The sequence below is a fragment of the Dunckerocampus dactyliophorus genome, chromosome 3 (genome assembly GCF_027744805.1).
Source record: "Dunckerocampus dactyliophorus isolate RoL2022-P2 chromosome 3, RoL_Ddac_1.1, whole genome shotgun sequence".
Taxonomy (NCBI): domain Eukaryota; kingdom Metazoa; phylum Chordata; class Actinopteri; order Syngnathiformes; family Syngnathidae; genus Dunckerocampus; species Dunckerocampus dactyliophorus.
The window spans coordinates 37,932,893-37,951,007 of record NC_072821.1 but is presented as its reverse complement, the minus strand read 5'-3'; the positions used below and the strand labels follow the sequence as shown (position 1 = coordinate 37,951,007).

The window sequence follows — 18,115 nt, the reverse complement described above, 5'->3', positions numbered from 1 at the left end:
CTTACCGAAATGTTTTTTGTGCAGCGAGTTTCTAGCCGGACTCATATCTTCAACGCACAGCCTTTATTCGCTGTTGTCTAATGGAAGTTTGCTTGGTCGACTGAAATCACCTTTAACTGTCTGCTGTCCAGCAACTCGCGGTAAAATATATAACAAAAAAATATGTAACAAAGTTCTTCTTTAGATCGATAACTATTTCTAGAATCTATTCCTGGTGTACCATCCGTTCATCGTTACCCATTGAATCACAGACATTTTGTTGTAATATATTCATTTTATGCTATTTTCTGTATTCCAAGACAACGGAGCATTGTGGATTTTGTTCATATTGTACATTTTATTTGGTAATTCCTTTATTCTCGTGGTTCGAGAAACGTGCAAAGATATAAAACGATTGTCACCATGCACGCACACACCAGGTAGCCGAGTCGTGTTATAATTTGTGCGAATTTGTCCAAGTGAAAAAGCATTTTGGCAATATTACATATGCTCGTTTTACACGCGTCTGTCCAAATGCAGCGCACACCATTTCAGTTTAAATTAATCTGTTTATTGTGTTTTTCTTGGTTCAATGGAGACATTTCCCTCGTATTTCTAACGGACATTTGATGTCGTATGTAATTTAGTTTGTTTTCTGTGCATTTTGTGTGCATTATGGGGCTCCTTGGATTACCAATGTTGAAGTTTTCCAAAAAAATTCTTATGCAAAAAACAATTATATGTGCGATGTCCTTTAGTGCCAACAAGATGCCGATACTACTACTACTACTATTATATCACTCCGCATTAATTTAAATTATTAACAGTAAAGTAACAAGTAATTTTTAATACATTCATTACATTAAGACGTAATGTAATGTGTATAGTAATTACAGCAGTAATGAAATAGTTTGTTGATGCTGAAATAAACAAGTTGTGCGCAGGCATGTCCCAGGACAGCCAACACGGCAAGTGGAGTGTCTCCAGCAGCGAGGACGACGATGACGAGCTTCCCCCGTCGGGGACGACATCCAAACCCCCTCAGGCAACCCACTCCAAAAACACCTCTTCCTCCGCCTCCAACACCGAGTCCATCGCGGCGTCCGCGGGGGTGAAACCAGAACCGGAACCTTCCCTCGCCGTTGGCTCTGAGGCCAGACGGCAGGCAGCGAGGAACCAATCCAACCCGGTCAAGTTCGAGTCGCCTGCGGCCGGAAAGAGGAAGGTGGAGGCGTCGGACGGCGCGGGCTGGGCGCTGTCCGACAGCGATGATGAAGATGATGATGCAGAGAAGAAGAAGATGAGTAACGCGCCGGTGAGGAAGCCTGCCAGTCCCAAACGGAAGAAAGCCAATGTGGAGAAGGAACGCCCGCCCAGCCCCCACGGCCGCCTCTATTACATTGACGAGCCCGACGACTTCTTTGAATCTGGCGTTCCTCGTCTGGACGACACCTTCAGGTTCTACCTGAACAAGGTGACGGGCCTGGACAGGAAGTACAACAGTGGAGCGCTGCACATCAGAGGCGAGAGATGCGTCTTACGTTCCCACACACAGCCCCTTTCACACAGGCACTCGCATAGAAAACGCAAAAGTAGCCACAGTCGCTTTCATCACAACACAAGCTGGAAACTATCCTGCTTGATGCTTGATGCTTCTAAAAACAAGCCACAAGGGGAAGTGTGATACGGGCCTTTTATCTCAAAAGATGTCTTGTGTTTTCTTCTGTAGACATCCTCTCGCCGTTGTTTGGCACCTTGAAGGGATCGGTTCAGGTGAGCAACTGCAGACACGACGCGCTCGTCTTCTCATGTGGTCGTCTGGCCGTGAGAATCCCAGCTAGCGTTTTAAAAAGACATCAGTTAGCCCTTCGTCAACCCTAACGACTGTCGCCTTCTCCTCTCATGCATTTCATCCTACACCTTCTCATTGCAGCCAACTTCCCGTTTGTGTGATTGGAACATCAAGCATCTACCCTCTAGTCAAAGATCCTCTATATACACAACAGGACCGCTCTGCTGCTTGTAAAGACCTACGGGAAAAGGCTCGTCAAAGATCCCCTATATGACAGGAGCATTCTGCTGTTTTTCAGGACTTACTCCAAAAGCACTAGTCAAAGATCCTCTATACGACAGTACCGCTCAGTTTTTAAGAAAATACTCCAAAAACACTCATCAAAATCCTCTATATGACAGGACCACTCTCTTTTTAAGGACTTACTCCAAAACCACTAGTCAAAGATCATTCTACTGTTTTTAAGCATCTACTTAAAAAACACTAATCAAAGATCCCTTACAGTAAAGGACAGGACCACTCAGCTGTTTTTAAGCATCTCTTTCAAAAAAGCTAGTCAAAGATCCTCTATATGACAGTAGCACTGTTTTTAAGGACCTACTGAAAAAAAATGCCAGTCAAAGATCCTCAATATAACAGGACCACTCTGTTGTTTTTAAGCATCCACTTCAAAAATGCTTGTCAAAGATCCTCTATATGACTGGAGCATTCTGCTGTTTTGAAGCCTCTACTCTAAAAACCACCAGTCAAAAGATCCTCTATTTAATATGTTTGCAAAAATGATTTTTTTTAAAATGACGGAACCTTAAAAAAAAGTTTTTCTAATGCATTGAAATCATTTTCTGGAGTAAAGATGTGGCATTTTTATGCTTCAAGGTCTTTGCAGCGACGAGGAATACGTTGCAAAAATGAGCAAAAACAACAAGAAGCTTTGTTAGCCCGTCTGTCAAGTCATTGAGCAGCGCAGCATAACGTGAACAAATGCCACTTGACAGTTAAACACGCTCCCTTGCGGTGATCCTAGTAGTACGTGATAGTAGTACTTCTTGGCCTATACTGCTTTGTCTTGCGTGATCCTAGTAGTACGTGATAGTAGTACTTCTTGGCCTATACTGCTTTGTCTTGCGGTGATCCTAGTAGTACGTGATAGTAGTACTTCTTGGCCTATCCTGCTTTGTCTGCATGTGTGTGTAGTTCTGCTGTACTACTGGTCATGATAATGGTTTGTTTGTTCCTTTGTGCACAGTTTAATTACTGCTTCGATATCGCCTGGATGGTTGAGCAGTATCCTGCAGACTTCAGGCAAGTTCTCCTTCACAAGATGGTGACAGGAATAAGGGACCGTCTGACGTTTGTGTGGGGTTTTTTTTCTTCCTTTGTTCTCTCAGGGATCGTCCCGTCCTCATCGTCCACGGGGACAAGCGGGAGGCCAAGGCTCGGCTGGTGCAGCAGGCTCAGCCCTTCCCTCACGTTCGCTTCTGCCAGGTACGCACCGACCGGCAAACTTCTGGGTTCTTCTTCTCAAAGCGCTCATCATTCGGATGTTTGCACAAAAAAAAAATGTGCCAGGCCAAGCTGGACATCGCTTTTGGAACCCACCACACGTAAGCGACCGCCTGTCGTCACGCGGCGCCGGTGTTGAAGCGCTGAGCCGAACGGTCCTGGTTTGCAGGAAGATGATGCTGCTGTGGTACGAAGAAGGCTTCAGAGTCGTCATCCTGACCTCCAACCTCATCCGAGCAGACTGGTACCAGAAAACACAAGGGTGGGTTTCTCCTGGAAAAGACCTGCCAACTGCTGGCACATCATTCTCCAAGCCGCGAGATTCTCCAATAAACCAAATCAAATCCAAACAGAAATACAGATTAAAAATAAATGCAGTCATTTTACAAGAATAAAGCTAAAACGTTAAGTGAAAAAAGTCGTAATCTAAGGAGAAAATTTCTTTTTCTCCTTAGATTATGACTCACACTTGGTCACACTTTGCAATAAGGTACACAAAATGATGAGTAGTTAATGAGGAAGGAACCTACTTAACCCTAACCATTACTCGTTAGTTCCTCATTAGTGTGCGGCGAAAAAAGTTGTAATCTAACAAGAAAAGGTTGAAGTTTTACGAGAATAAGGTCGTTTTATGAGGAAAAATAACCTCATTTTAGTGGCATTAAGTTGCAACATTAAAAGAAAATGTGATTTATTTTTTGAAGTCATAATAAGATGAGAAATAAACTAAACAAGCGGAAGCTTCCATCTTTGCCCTTCAGCACGGTCGTGGATTTCTTTTTCTTTTTTTTATTACCTGTGGGAAGACCCCCGCCCTTTTGCGCTTTGTCCCCTGTCATGGTCCACAACATGTCCCATCTGTCCATACCCAACGTGTCTTTCCTCCTGGCCCAGGATGTGGATGAGTCCTCTGTTTCCACGGTTACCACAAGGCAGCAGTGACACCTCCGGCGAGTCGCCCACCTTCTTCAAGAGAGACCTCCTGGAATACCTGGCGTCCTATCGGGCCCCGGAGCTGGAAGAGTGGATACAGCGAATAAGAGAGCACGACCTGTCCCACACAAGGCATGACATGCTGCGCACACACACACACACACACACACACACACACACACAGCTTATTTCCTCACATAGCATTTGCCTGCGTGTGTGTGGTCAGGGTGTACTTGGTGGGCTCCATCCCTGGCAGGTACGTTGGACCCGACATGGAGCGCTGGGGCCACCTGAGGCTGAGGAAGGTACGTCATCATCCTCCCTTCCTTATAAGGACATCAGGGGTGGCGCACGTCTACAATGTCAGCCCTCTGCCGGCGTTTGCAGCTGCTGTACGAGCACGCCCGCCCCGTCCCCGGCGAGGACCGGTGGGCCGTGGTGGGCCAGTTCTCCAGCATCGGCTCCATGGGGGCCGACAAGAGCAAGTGGCTGGCGGGGGAGTTCCAGCGCACCCTCACCACTCTGGGGAAGTCGTCGCTGCGGCCCGACCCGCCCGTCCACTTGGTACGCGACACTGACTCACGTTTAATCATAATCATTAAAAATAATGAAACAGCAATCAATACTCACCGGACACTATATTAGGTACACCTGCGCTAACGACACGCAGACAAATATTTGGATTGACTGGTGCTGATGTTTTTATTGATTGTTATTATTCTGTTATCTAAAATGATGCTCAAGGAAGTGCCTTATACACACACAGTTTATACAATTACATAATTAAAATAATGAATTCATCATTCATCCATTCATTCAATTGTGAAGAATTCTCTTAAACACATCATTTACAGTGGTGTGAAAAAGTGTTTGCCCCCTCCATGATTTTTTTTATTTATTTTTTTGCATGTTTGTCACACTTAGATGTTTCACATCATCAAACTATGGTAAATATTAGTCAATGACAACACAAATGAACACAAAATGCACTTTTTAAATGAAACCTTTTATTATTAAGGGAGAAAACAAATCCAAAGCTACATGGCCCTGTGTGAAAAAGTGATTGCGCCCCCTCCCCTGTTAAAACATACAGTAACTGAGATTAATTGAATTCATCTATCATTAATTGAATTCATCTATCAGTGTGGAAAAGGTTATAAAGCCATTTCTAAAACTTTGGGACTCCAACCAACCACAGTGAGAGCCATTATCCACAAACGGGCAAAACATGGAACAGTGGTGAACCTTCACAGGAGTGGCCGGCCGACCAAAATGACCCCAAGAGCGCAACGATGACTCACCCGAGAGGTCACAAAAGACCCCACAACAACATCCAAAGAACTGCAGGCCTCACTAGCCTCAGTTAAGGTCAGTCAGTGTTCATGACTCCACCATAAGAAAGACGCTGGGCAAAAACAGCCTGCATAGCAGAGTTCCCAGACCAAAACCACTGCTGAACAAAAACAACATTAAGGCTCGTCTCAATCATCTTGATGATGCCAAGACCTTTGGGAAAATACCCTGTGGTCTGACGAGACAAAAGTTGAAGTTTTTGGAAGGTGTGTGTCCCATTACATCTGGCATAAAAGAGCATCATAGCAACAGTAAAATATGGTGGTGGTAGTGTGATGGTGTTCAGGACCTGGAAGACTTGCTGTGATCATGGAAGCATGAATTGTGCTGAAGGAGAATGTTGGTGACCTCAAGATGAAAGCAACTTGGGTTCTGCAGCAGGACAATGATCCAAAACACACCAGCAAGTCCACCTCTGAATGGCTGAAGACTTTGGAGTGGTCTAGTCCAAGTCCTGACCTGAATCCTATTGAGATGCTGTGGTATGACCTTAAAAAGGAAAAGCCTCCAATGTGGCTGAATGACAACAATTGTGCAAACTTCCTCCACAGCGCTGGAAGAGACTCATTGCAAGTTGATTGCAGTTGTTGCTGCTCAGGGGGGCCCAACCACTTACTAGCTTTAGGGGCCATGTAGCTTTGGCTTTGTTTTCTCCCTTAATAATTAAAACTTTCATTTAAAGAGTGCAATATGTGTTCATTTGTGTTGTCAATGACTAATATTTAAATGAGTTTGTTGATGTGAAACATTTAAGTGTGACAAATATGCAAAAAAATAAGAAATCGGGTGGGGGCAAACACTTTTTCACACCACTGTATGTCAAGAGTTTTCCAATAATTTTTTTCTATTAATAGTATTTTGCTCCATTTGTTCCTTAAATGTTTGATGGAATGTGTCAGTCGCCCATCAAAAAGGTGGCGGGCGGGATCAGTGGTGTGATTGGTTGAACTCCATATATTGTATTTGTGGGGAAAACGAACTTGAGTCACTGAAAAGTATCAAATGATTTCACATTGTTAAAAAAAAACGCATGTGCCTCCACTCTAATGGACGCCTGGCACTCTCTGCAGTTGAGTAAAGGAGATGCGCCGCTATTGTATTTAACTGTGAGAAGCATATTTTGGGTTCAGAGCAAGGGGTGTCCAAACCTTTTCTACCGAGAGCCGCATACAAAAAAATGGAAGAATGCCAAGGGCCACTTTGATATTTATATATACAGACCCTTTCCAAAAAATTAGAATGTCATGGAAAAGTTGTTTAATTTCCATAATTCCATTCAAAAAGTTAAACTTTCATAGATTATAGATTCAGGGCCCACAATTTAAACGATTTCAAGTGTTTCTTTATTTTTACGTCATTTGGGTTTCCAGCTCATTAAACCCACGAAAACAGGAATTCAAAAAATTAGACTACTGTGAAGAAATTAGCCCAAATTTTGCAGGGCATGAATGTTTTAAACTGAGTGTCACACACTAATCATCTACTAAACGCAAATCACCTGCACAGGCTTCCCCAGGTGTCATTAAATTGCTTCAGTTTGGTTCAATTGTCTCAGTTGGGTTCAATATGGGGAAGACTGCAGACATGACAACTGGCCAGAAGACCATCATTGATACCCTCCATAGGATGGGTAAGCCACAAAAGTTCATAGCTAAGGAGGCTGGTTGTTCACAGAGTGCTGTGTCCAAGCATATCAATGGAAAGTCTAGAGGAAGGGCAAAATGTGGCAGGAGAAGATGCACCAGCAAAAGAGATGACCGTGGGCTTCAGCGGATTATCAAACAGGGAAGATTCAAGAATCTGGCAGAGATCCAGAAAGAGTGGAATGAGGCGGGAGTCACAGCTTCAAAAACCACCACATTCAGACGCATCCGGGAGATGGGCTACCACTGTCGGGTTCCTCGGGTCAAGCCACTTCTGAACCTGAGCCAACGTAGGAAGCGTCTCCACTGGGCCAAGGAGAAGAAGGACTGGACTGTTGGCCAGTGGTCCAAGGTCCTCTTTTCCGATGAAAGTAAAGTGTGCCTTTCATTTGGGAATCAAGGTCCAAGGGTTTGGAGGAAGACGGGTGAGGAACAGAACCCAAGCTGCCTGAGGTCCAGTGTGAAATATCCACAGTCCGTCATGATTTGGGGTGCAATGTCCGGTGCAGGTGTTGGTAAACTCTGCTTTCTTAAATCCAAGGTCACCGCAACAGTCTACCAGAATGTTTTAGAGGACTTCATGATTCCTTCTGCTGAGGATCTGTATGGAGATGCAGATTTCATCTTCCAGCAGGACCTGGCCCCTGCCCATACCGCCAGAAGCACCAAAACCTGGTTTGATGCCCATGCCATCACAGTGCTTGACTGGCCAGCCAACTCACCGGACCTAAACCCCATTGAGAATCTATGGGGTATTCTCAAGAGGAAAATGAGGGGCACCAGACCCAACAACAAAGAAGAGCTGACAGCAAGCATCAAGGAAATCTGGGCTTCCATAACTCCCAGGCAATGCCACAGGCTGATTGCTTCAATGCCACGTGGCATCCAGGCAGTGATTAAGGCAAAGGGATTCCCAACCAAGTATTGAAGATTGACATATTGTTTTGAAAGTACCATATTTTGATTGATTTGATGTGATCCTAATTTCTTTCTTTTTTTTCCTGCAAAAACTGAGAAGTAAATGGTGATTACTTCACAGTATTCTAATTTTTTGAATTCCTGTTTTCGTGGGTTTTATGAGCTGGAAGCCCAAATTACGTAAAAATAAAGAAACACTTGAAATCGTTTAAATTGTGGGCCCTGAATCTATAATCTATGAAAGTTTGAAAGGGTCTATATATATATTTAAATATATATATATACTGCTCAAAAAAATTAAAGGAACACTTGGAAAACACATCAGATCTAAACTGGGGGATAAATGATGTTGAATATGTTTTCCTGATAATAAGTGGGTGATGTATTAGTAACAAAATGATGCCACATCATTTGATAGAAATGAAAATGATCACCCTATAGAGGGGGGAAATCAAAGACACCCCAAAAATGAAAGTGAAAAAATGATGCAGCACACTGGTCCATTTTGCTAAAATGTCATTGTAGCAACTCAAAATGATTCTCAGTCGTTTGTGTGGCCCCCACGTGCTTGTACGCATGCCTGACAACGTGGGGGCATGCTCCTAATGAGACTATGGATGGTGTCCTGGGGGATCTCCTCCCAGATCTGGACCAGGGCATCACTGCGGTACCTGGACGCATGGAGGAGATTCCAGGAGACAGGTAGTTACTCCAGGAGAGCTGGACAGGGCCGTAGAAGGTCCTTCAATCCTCAGCAGGATCAGCAGGACACCATCCGTAGTCTCATTAGGAGCATGCCCCCACGTTGTCAGGCATGCGTACAAGCACGTGGGGGCCACACAAACTACTGGGAATCATTTTGACTTTCTACAATGACATTTTAGCAAAATGGACCAGTGTGCTGCATCATTTTTTCACTTTCATTTTTGGGGTGTCTATGATTTCCCCCCTCTATAGGGTGATCATTTTCATTTCTATCAAATGATGTGGCATCATTTTGTTACTAATACATCACCCACTTATTATCAGGAAACATATTCAAGATCATTTTTCCCCCAGTTTAGATCTGATGTGTTTTCCAAGTGTTCCTTTAATTTTTTTGAGCAGTGTATATATATATATATATTTTATTTTGTAAAAAGGTGAAAAAAAAACAAAAAACATCCCTTTTTCATTTAGTTTCAACTTTTTTTTTTTTTTTTTTTTTTTACATTGTGCCTTTTTGTCCTATTTTTCAAATTGTTGCTGCTTTTAAATTTAGTTTTACACATTATGAAGCATTTCCAGGCATGCGGTACGACGTATTGTACTCTGAAATTGTGCCGTTAAACAACACGTCTTGTCAAAGCGTCTTCCTGCTGGGAGATGTTGAGTGAGTTAACTTTTGAGACAGCGCCCTCTGCTGAATTTGTTGTGTTCTTACCATTTCCTGTTTATTTTTTCAGTTGTATCCGTCAGTGGAAGACGTGAGGACCAGTTTAGAAGGCTATCCTGGTGAGTTCTGCCACTTTTATGTAACTTTGACTATATTTGGTTGGGCTTATTTTCCAATGTAATGTGTTTGTATAACTGGACATGGTCCTCTTGTCCTCCCTCCACCAGCGGGGGGGTCTCTACCCTACAGCATCCAGACGGCTCAGAAGCAACTTTGGCTGCACTCTTACTTCCAGTAAGTTCTCGTCTGCTCCTCAAAGCTCACAGAAGTACTGCCATTTTTTTCAACCAACCCATGTAGATATGCAGACGTTTTTTTAGATTTACAACATATCTATAATATGAAAAATTAAAACAAAAAATGTAATCAAATTATAATATATAAAATAAAAAAATAGCCTAAAAAAAATATATTTATTCATTTTATTAGTGACAAAGTGTATTATTATTATAATTATGTTTCCCCACTACATTATATTCCTTTTTTTTTTCTTTTTTTCTTTTTTTTTTTTTTAGATTTTAACTTTTCAACTAGGACAAAATTGTTGAAAAATTGGTAAAAAAAAAAAATAAAAATAAAGTAAAATAACATTAAAAAATGTAGTGTAAGCAGAAACAGTTCATTGTAATATTTCATCTTTTCAACTAGAATGAAATGGTTGAAAAGTTGAAATATCTGTTAAAAAAAAAAAAAAAAATGTTAAAAATTAAAAAAAAAAAAAATTAAAGAACAGCCAAAAACAAAAAAGCAAAAAACAATTTTGTTCTAGTTGAAATAGTATTATATTGTAATATTATTATAAATGTTTATATGTTTCTCCTTACATTACATTTTAATTTGTTCCTGTTATTTTATTTTAACAAATATTTAAACTTTTGAACTTGTACAAAATTGTTGAAAAGTTGAAATATTTGTTTTAAAAAAAAATTACATAAAAAATATAAACAAAAAACAAGTTTTGTACTAGTTGAAATATTATGAACTCGAAGAAACTCTAAACAAACTTGCAAAACTTAAATATTTTAGTTAAAAAAACATTTTTAAAAACAAGAAAAAAACAACAGTTTTGTACTAGTTGAAGAGTTGAAATATTATTATGAACTCTTTCTCCTTACATTACATTTTTTAAAATGTTTTGTTTACTTTTATATTTCAACTAGTACAATATTTGTGGAAGTTTAAATATTTGTAAAAAAAAAAATAAATAAAACAGCAGGTTGCAAAAAAGAAAAAATAACAGCAATTTTGTACTAGTTGAAATATTTGTTAAAATAAAAAACGGCAAAAAAAAATGTAAGGTAAGGAGAAACAGTCCATCATAATAAGCTTTGTTTATGATCATAACATTATAGCATTTACCCAACCTAATTTTCCTAAAATTGCTACAATATTATTTTTGCTTGTTTCTCATATTTGTTTGATTCTCATATTTGTGTACAAGTGTTTTCCTCACATATTTAAACTTTACACTGTTTTTCATGTGTAATATTATGAATTTACTGTGAATATTTAGTCTTTATTCATGTCAAATTACTGCTTTTTTGCCCCATTTTTGTTTTTCTTGTTAGTGTATTTTTAGAATGTGCTGAGGGCCAATAAAAAAGCAGTCATGGACCGTAAATGGCCAACGGGTCACAGTTTGGACACCCCAGGTCTATTGCAACGTATGGCCTTGCAGAAGCAACTGCTGGTTATATGACCTTGCTACACATGTACCACTCTGTGTGTGCGTGTGCGTGCGTGTGTGTGTTCAGCCGGTGGCAAGCGGATGCAACCGGGAGGACTCATGCCATGCCCCACATCAAGACGTACATGAGGGTGTCACCAGACTTCACTGAGCTGGCCTGGTTCCTGATCACCAGGTGGGCATCCTGTGGGATAGACGAGACCTTATCGCCACCTACAGGATGCAAAAAATAAACATTTTAAAACCAGTGATGGCACAAATGAGGTGAGTATTAAACGGCGTTGTTGCTGTGATGTTTTCACGTAACAGTGCCAACCTGTCCAAAGCGGCGTGGGGCGCTCTGGAGAAGAACAACACTCAGGTGATGGTTCGATCCTACGAGCTGGGCGTCCTCTACGTGCCCTCGGCCTTTGTGAGAACACACACTCATACATCCACACACGTTAACACTTCATTCACTTCACTTCACTTCATGAATTAAAGAAAACATGTCGTTACAGCTTGTGCATTTAATGTGACATTTGTTGCAGGACATGAAGATGTTCACGGTACAAAAAAACCCATTTCCTTTCTCGTCATCGTCCTCTGGTTTCCCTGTGCCCTTTGACCTGCCACCGACATGCTACTCGCCTAAAGGTATTACCCTTATTCTCCTGAAAATTATCCTTTTTTTATAATGCAAACGGTGACAAGTGTGCTCCTTTTTCACTGTTGACAGATCAGCCGTGGATCTGGAACATTCCGTACAGTCAGGCTCCTGACACTCATGGAAACGTTTGGGTTCCCTCCTAATATCTACTACATTAATATTAGTAGCTAACAGTACAAATGCTTTGTTTTTTTTACTGTAAACAGTCCTTTTATATTATATTTTTGTATGCATTTGACTGTACTGTCTGTACGCAATAAAATGTAGCCGCTCGTGATGACTTCATCTTTACTGTGATTGGTCAGTCGAACTGTTTTGTCTTGGCGCGCTCACGTCGTCACAACGCGGCTCGTGCACGTCAACAGCAGACGGACACAGTCTCGCACACACAAGGCGAGCCAACATGGAGCCCAACGCGACTATTCTGCGTGTCAAGAGAAAGCGGGGCACCGACCCCGCGGACGCCTTGCTGCTAGCCTGCAAGCGTATCCGACCGGCGGAGACGTCCCAGGGCCCCAGCGAGGTGGCCCCGGAGCCCGGCGAGGCGGAGGTGGAGAAGTCTGTCTTTAAACTCGTGGTCACCGTAGCGACACAGGTAACGTGAGTCGGCCGCGGCGGAAGCCTCGGTGTCGCCTAACCGCGCTGGGTTGGCGAACGCCAGCGCCGTGTGAAGCGGGGAAGACACGTTAACACACCGCTGTGCTAATCTGTTAAACGTAATTATGTCCGCTAATATCTGCTAGATGCAGTGAGTTAATTTATTTTGAGTGCTTTTAAATACAAGGGCCACTGAATGCTAACTGTTGTTAGCTTAGCATGTAGCAGCTAGCCGGGAAGCCATACTAAACGTCACGTTGAAATTGCGTCATCGTTTGATCGCTCAAGCTGTGTTTGAAGACTCATCGTCATCATAGATTGCACTTTTTTGCTATATTACGTTAATATAACTTGATAAAACATATACGTCCTACCACCACCCAACAATGGTAATAAGTACATCCAATGTCATCACAAATAGGCCTTATGTTTACAGTAGTGTTCCCTCGTTTATCGTGGGATAGGTTCCCAAAATAGCACGCACTAAGTGAAATATGTGAAGTAGAAACTTCATTTTTTCACAATTATAAGTTTTAAGGCCGTAAAACCCCTCACCATACACATACACTTATGTATGTCAGAGGAGCAATATTATTTCCTCACTTCTCTTACTTGTTTAAACACTTTAAAAACAAAAGTTCCAACCTTTGATTTTTAATTGGGTGGGTGGGTCAGATGCAAGAAATTAAGTCACCCGTGCGTGTTTCACTCCTGTGGTTGTGCCTTTTTGTCCTGGTGCCGTTTGTATCCATGCTAAAACGGATTGTTGCATTCATTTACAAGCTAGCGATGACAGGAGACAAGGCAGAGCGGCACAAGGAGATTGATTGACAATGGTTTACAGCCAATCATGACGCAGAAAACAATGGGCGGTTTCAGACAGAGGGAAGAGAGACACACAACTTCCCACAATGCAATTGTTCTTAAAGGGCCATGCTTGGCCTGTGTACACCCTTTCTGCTTGACAAAATGCTCCATGATTATGCATCACTGCATTCATAACGTGTATAATGTTCAACCATAATCTACTTGTATATTATATTGATTAGCAAGCTTTCAAGGCTCTTGCTATTCAACTGTAGCCCAAGCAAAGCACATTTCCACAGCAATATTTGTACAGTATTTCCTTTTCTAGCGTCTGCAGGCATGTTTACTCAACTGCAGAAAGTACACACCGTGTCATAAGGAAAAGAGGGTGTATATTGTGTTGTTATATCACATACAGTACCTTAATAGTGTCCCATGTCCACCGGTAAACAACCTGTAATACAGTATGTGCATCAATATGAACGCTTCAGACAATAGAACATGAATAATGCGTCCTCACCAGGATGCTCCGGTCCAGACGCAGGTCCGGCAGGCCCTGGCCCGGCCCCGCATGGCCCACGCCCTGCGCCCCTCCGCCAACAGCTCACAGCGCATCTTTGGCGACCTGCGGAGCACCAAGTGTGGTGTTCGCCGGGAGGAGCGCTACAGAATACTCTCCAGCCACCGCGCCGGCCTGTCGCTCCCGGCACAGCGCCGGAACCAGCAGACGGGCGACGGGGTGGAGGATGGCAGCGGTGGCGAGAAACGGGACAAATGTTTGGGTGTGGGGGAAATCCAGGTGGTTGATCTGGTGCATGAGGATCTACCAGACCAGGGCAAAGCTCTCGGCAAGGTGAGGATACGCTCGCTGGATTCAACATCGCAAACAACAATAAAGTTATTTTTACATATTTGATTGCAGACGCAGTCCTCAGACCCTGACGTGATCCTCTGCAACAACACAAAGATGCTGCGAGAGCGTCTCAGCATCTCTGCGGACGCTCCAGAGGCGGCGGAAGAACGTCCGGACCAGGAGGAAGACTACGTGTACGACCTTTACTACCAGGAAATGGTCACGCCCGGATGGATCCAGGACATCCTGTCTGTCAGCGCCTACGCAGACGAGGGAGAACTGGTGTGTGTGGATGGATGCAGGCGAAGATGAATGAGTGCTGACATGTGAGTGCGTGATTGGAGCGGTGGGCTTAACTTGGCGACGGGTGAAGTTTGTCGTCGTCGTCATTCCAATGTTTTCGTCAAGGTGCCCGACCTGGTGACTCACGAGGAGGAGGTGTATGAAGACGAGGATGATGGGAACGAGGAAGGCAACTGGAGGAACGACTACCCCGACGAAGAGAGTGACGAGGACAGCGACAGAGAGGAACGCTACGGCGGTACGTCGTACTGTTGCTAATGTCCCGAACATCGCATGTACTTAGTGAAGTAGAACCTCGAGGTGTATCTACAAATATTTCTACCATGTTACTCTTCTGTACTGTGTGTGTGTTCATGGCCCCGCCTCCACCCACCGAGACACAGTATGACTGGCAAATGGGCTCACTCCATTCATGCTGTTGTTCTTTGGGACAAAGGCACCAACGTGCTGAAAGCAAGAGTGAACCCTCGCAATATACCGAGACGGGCAAAATGATGCAGTTCATTTTCATTTATTTGATGAATTGATTGATCGCTGTAGCCCCAGTGGCCACGAGACAGGCGAGAAATCAGTCACGTTTTAATCTTGCGAGATCTCGTGACACCCCTAATATGTAGTATCGTGGTCACTTGGCATCAGTAATCATGACGTGAGATCACATGACCATCGAGCTGAGCCGACATGCCATGGCTGAGATCGAGTTAAAACAAAAGTCACATTCTCTGTGGAAGTTTTTGGCTTCTTTGTCCTTCTTCCTCGCTCCGTTTGAAATACTTTCAGCTTAGAATAAGTAAAAGTAAATTGGAGAGGCTAATTAGTTAGCTTGCTATGCTAGTGGCTGCCCAATGTGACTATAGAGGTGTTAGTTCATGTCTACAGGGCTTAAATAATGTTTCCTATGCTCTAACCCCAAAAATATTCTCGTTTTTTTTATATTGAAACCTACTTTGCGGAAATTCACTTATTGCGGTCGGGTCCGGAACCAATTAACCGCCATAAACGAGGGGCGACTCTAAATGGAAAACATCAAAATGGCCCCCCCAACCTTGTGAATTTTCAGTATGTGTGACCCTCAGAGGACAAAGTTTGGACACCCCACAGCCATCGGGAAGAAAGGACTAAGAAATCATCTGTACCTGGGTCAAACTGCCACCCTCATAAAGCATTTTATGAACTCAAAGGCAACGTTTTAAAGGGAAAGTGCACTTTTTAACAAAATTTTGCCCATCATCCACAATCCATATGAGACATGATCACATGCTTAATTGTCTTTCCTGTGCGTTCTAAAGATATAAAAACTGCAAAAAAAAAAAAAAAGGCAGCTAAGAATGCATGTAATGGGACACCCCATAAAGCCTTCTGAAAACCCCCCTTTTTTTTTTTTTTTAACCCCTGTCCTGTCCAGTCTTTAAGTTAGATAGAATTGTAGATCTAAATGCCCTCAAGTGCTCAACAGATTTACTCTGCCAGGGAGAAGTGTGATATACATTTCCCCTGTTATACAGGATTTATTTGACTTAGATGCTTGTTATTAAGCAAATTTGGAGCGACCGGACCGGAGCAGGAGGGGACAGAGAGGAAGACAAAAGAAAACGGGGTGGAGGGTGCGTGCGGGGATAAGAGGGAGACCAAAAAAGAGACGACGACAACAGCAGCAAACACCAGCTGAAAAAACCTCCTAAATGCGCCAACAACGCTCCATTCACGTAATGCGACCTGCGTATTAACCAAGCTACAGCGACATAGTTGTTAACATTGTTAAGCCCAAGAAGTACGTTAGTGGCATAGTGACACCTCGCCACACCACACCGGCTAGCGGCTATCTTCACCACACACTCGTTCACAAGGCCTCAGGCCACCAGCCAAAGGTAACGTTACATATTGGAGCTGCCGCTACGTGAAATCAATGCACCCAGGAAGGAAGTTCCCAAAATAGTGTAAGTATTCCATGTTTCATGAATGTACCTGTTACTACATGCTCACAGCATGGAGAGAAAACCTGGTTGGTATTTTAATAGCGGCCTTTCTAGGCAGAATAGGTGCATCCCTTTACATGCATTAATTAGCTGCCTGTTTTTATATCTTTAGAAGGCACAGAAAAGAAAGACGTGTGTTCATGTCTCACATAAGGATTGTGGATGTTGCATATTTTCCTTCAATATTAAAAAGTACAGCGGGACGGTGCCAACAGCTTTTGTAGAACACACAACTGGCGACTGCTGTCAGTTGAATAAATGCATTAATTGGACAAGCCGCCTGACGAGCGCTTTGCCTGGTGTCGCAGGTTACTGGGAGGAGGAGCACTCGTACAGCCGCAGGAGCTGGCAGTGCTACCAGAGGGAGGTGCTGCATGAGCTTGGCTGCCATGACGACAACCACGAGGATGAGGAGGATGATGACGCAGACGGGAGCAAATACGATTCCAATTGATTCCTGCATCACGTCGCTTTCTGTGACCTGTATGGCGAGCCATGAGGACCTTCACGCTTCCAGTAGCACGTCTCTCACGCCCACCCACACCCACCCTGTGTGCCGTGATTCCATAATTCACGTTCCTGCAGTCAAGCTAACAATCATTCCCTCAAAGCGGCAGCGAGAAGGTCTTCTGGCTGCGATCCATTTCGCTCTTTGCCATACACGCCACAGGATGGACGTGCTTTCTATTTTTTTAAACAAGCGGTGGAGTGATGTTTGTGTGTGTTAGAAGTGTTGCAGATAAGGTGTGATAGGCCTCGTATGCTTTGTGTTCCTTTGTGCGAGACGGTAGAATGTTTTGTGGTCTTTGCGTCATGTGACTGTGCGATTGTTGTGGGGCCGCTGGTTTGGGTCGATAACGTTTGCTTTGAAGTTGAGGTTACTTTCTAATATGTGTTTGCTATTTCTGTAAATATGTAGATGTGTATAAAAAAAACAAACTTAAATAAATGTAAAAGAACCTGGCACTGTGGCGTTTGAAACAAGCCATGGAGGGGCCTTTGGACACCCCCTGAACAATGAGACACATGAACAATAAGAGTCATCTTTAATGCATGGCAGCGTAATCATAAATATCCTTGTCATGAATAATCACTGAAATACTGCAGGTCCTCTTTGATAGTGTGCAAAAGTAATTGGACACAAAAAGTCCAAAAGTTTTATGTGGACTCTCACCTGGATGAGTTAAAAGATAACACTGCAGATGTTCAGCCAGGAGGAGTGATCATGAATATTGATGAGTAAAGTGCCCAAAGCAGCATTGAAATACTCAAGTAAGTTGGATGCATACTGTGGAGTACACACAAAAAAAGTACAGCGCCATTGGAAAGGCTGTAAAAACCCGCAGAGGCCACAAGGCAAGTAGTCGGTCTCGGAGGTAATCAGTGTGGAGAAGAGGAAGAATAAGTTAAGACGTGTAAGTGCGCTGCTTCCTGCTTGACTCCAGAGTGAAAGAAGAAGAGTGCAGAACCACCTGCTGCACTAATCAGCTGGTGTAATATAATAACGTACTGTATATATAATATTTTTTTTTTTACCCCATCTTGTAGCTGTGTCTCTTACGGACGCTACTCGCTCTTGTCCATCTCTGTGAGCACGCAGAAGCACGTGTACTGAGTCAAGTGGGTCAGAGAGCCTGCAGAAATGAATAAATGAAGAATCATCTGTTAAAAGTTCATGTGCTCAGGA

The 18,115-nt window shown here is 43.1% G+C and overlaps 3 protein-coding genes across 9 annotated transcripts in view; 2 read left to right on the top strand and 1 right to left on the bottom strand.

Annotated features, from left to right (window-relative positions):
- Positions 1 to 9: 9 nt before the first annotated feature.
- tdp1 (tyrosyl-DNA phosphodiesterase 1) lies at positions 10 to 12,165 on the top strand. Of its 5 annotated transcripts, none has more exons than XM_054770549.1 (16): positions 10 to 140; positions 924 to 1,502; positions 1,709 to 1,752; positions 3,018 to 3,073; positions 3,160 to 3,256; positions 3,341 to 3,375; positions 3,444 to 3,536; positions 4,169 to 4,339; positions 4,434 to 4,512; positions 4,595 to 4,771; positions 9,567 to 9,615; positions 9,724 to 9,790; positions 11,311 to 11,418; positions 11,553 to 11,655; positions 11,774 to 11,879; positions 11,962 to 12,165. In XM_054770549.1, the coding sequence occupies exons 2-16, from the start codon at positions 926 to 928 to the stop codon at positions 12,033 to 12,035; spliced, it is 1,836 nt and encodes a 611-aa protein (XP_054626524.1). In that variant the 5' UTR covers positions 10 to 140; positions 924 to 925; the 3' UTR covers positions 12,036 to 12,165. The 5 variants fall into 5 exon arrangements, 4 of the variants coding, with proteins under 4 accessions (XP_054626524.1, XP_054626527.1, XP_054626528.1 ...); XM_054770550.1 differs by lacking the exon at positions 10 to 140 and adding an exon at positions 609 to 613 and having other exon boundaries at positions 914 to 1,502; XR_008569780.1 differs by lacking the exon at positions 11,962 to 12,165 and having other exon boundaries at positions 11,311 to 11,507; positions 11,570 to 11,655; positions 11,774 to 11,819.
- Positions 3,972 to 18,115, bottom strand: part of slc7a6 (solute carrier family 7 member 6) — a 25,248-nt gene continuing 11,104 nt past the window's right edge. For 2 of the 3 annotated variants that reach the window (XM_054770561.1, XM_054770563.1), the window contains exons 11-13: positions 11,560 to 18,062; positions 11,369 to 11,456; positions 3,973 to 4,289 (exon numbers count right to left, since the gene is read on the bottom strand). In XM_054770561.1, coding sequence (XP_054626536.1) covers positions 17,995 to 18,062 — 68 coding nt within the window. In that variant the 3' untranslated portion in view covers positions 3,973 to 4,289; positions 11,369 to 11,456; positions 11,560 to 17,994. Of the gene's footprint in view, positions 4,290 to 11,368; positions 11,457 to 11,559; positions 18,063 to 18,115 lie in introns of all 3 variants that reach the window. The other variant, XM_054770564.1, reaches the window with a different exon arrangement.
- Positions 12,242 to 17,086, top strand: slc7a6os (solute carrier family 7 member 6 opposite strand). Its single transcript, XM_054770567.1, has 5 exons — positions 12,242 to 12,487; positions 13,820 to 14,149; positions 14,219 to 14,431; positions 14,558 to 14,690; positions 16,737 to 17,086. The coding sequence occupies exons 1-5, from the start codon at positions 12,296 to 12,298 to the stop codon at positions 16,880 to 16,882; spliced, it is 1,014 nt and encodes a 337-aa protein (XP_054626542.1). The 5' UTR covers positions 12,242 to 12,295; the 3' UTR covers positions 16,883 to 17,086.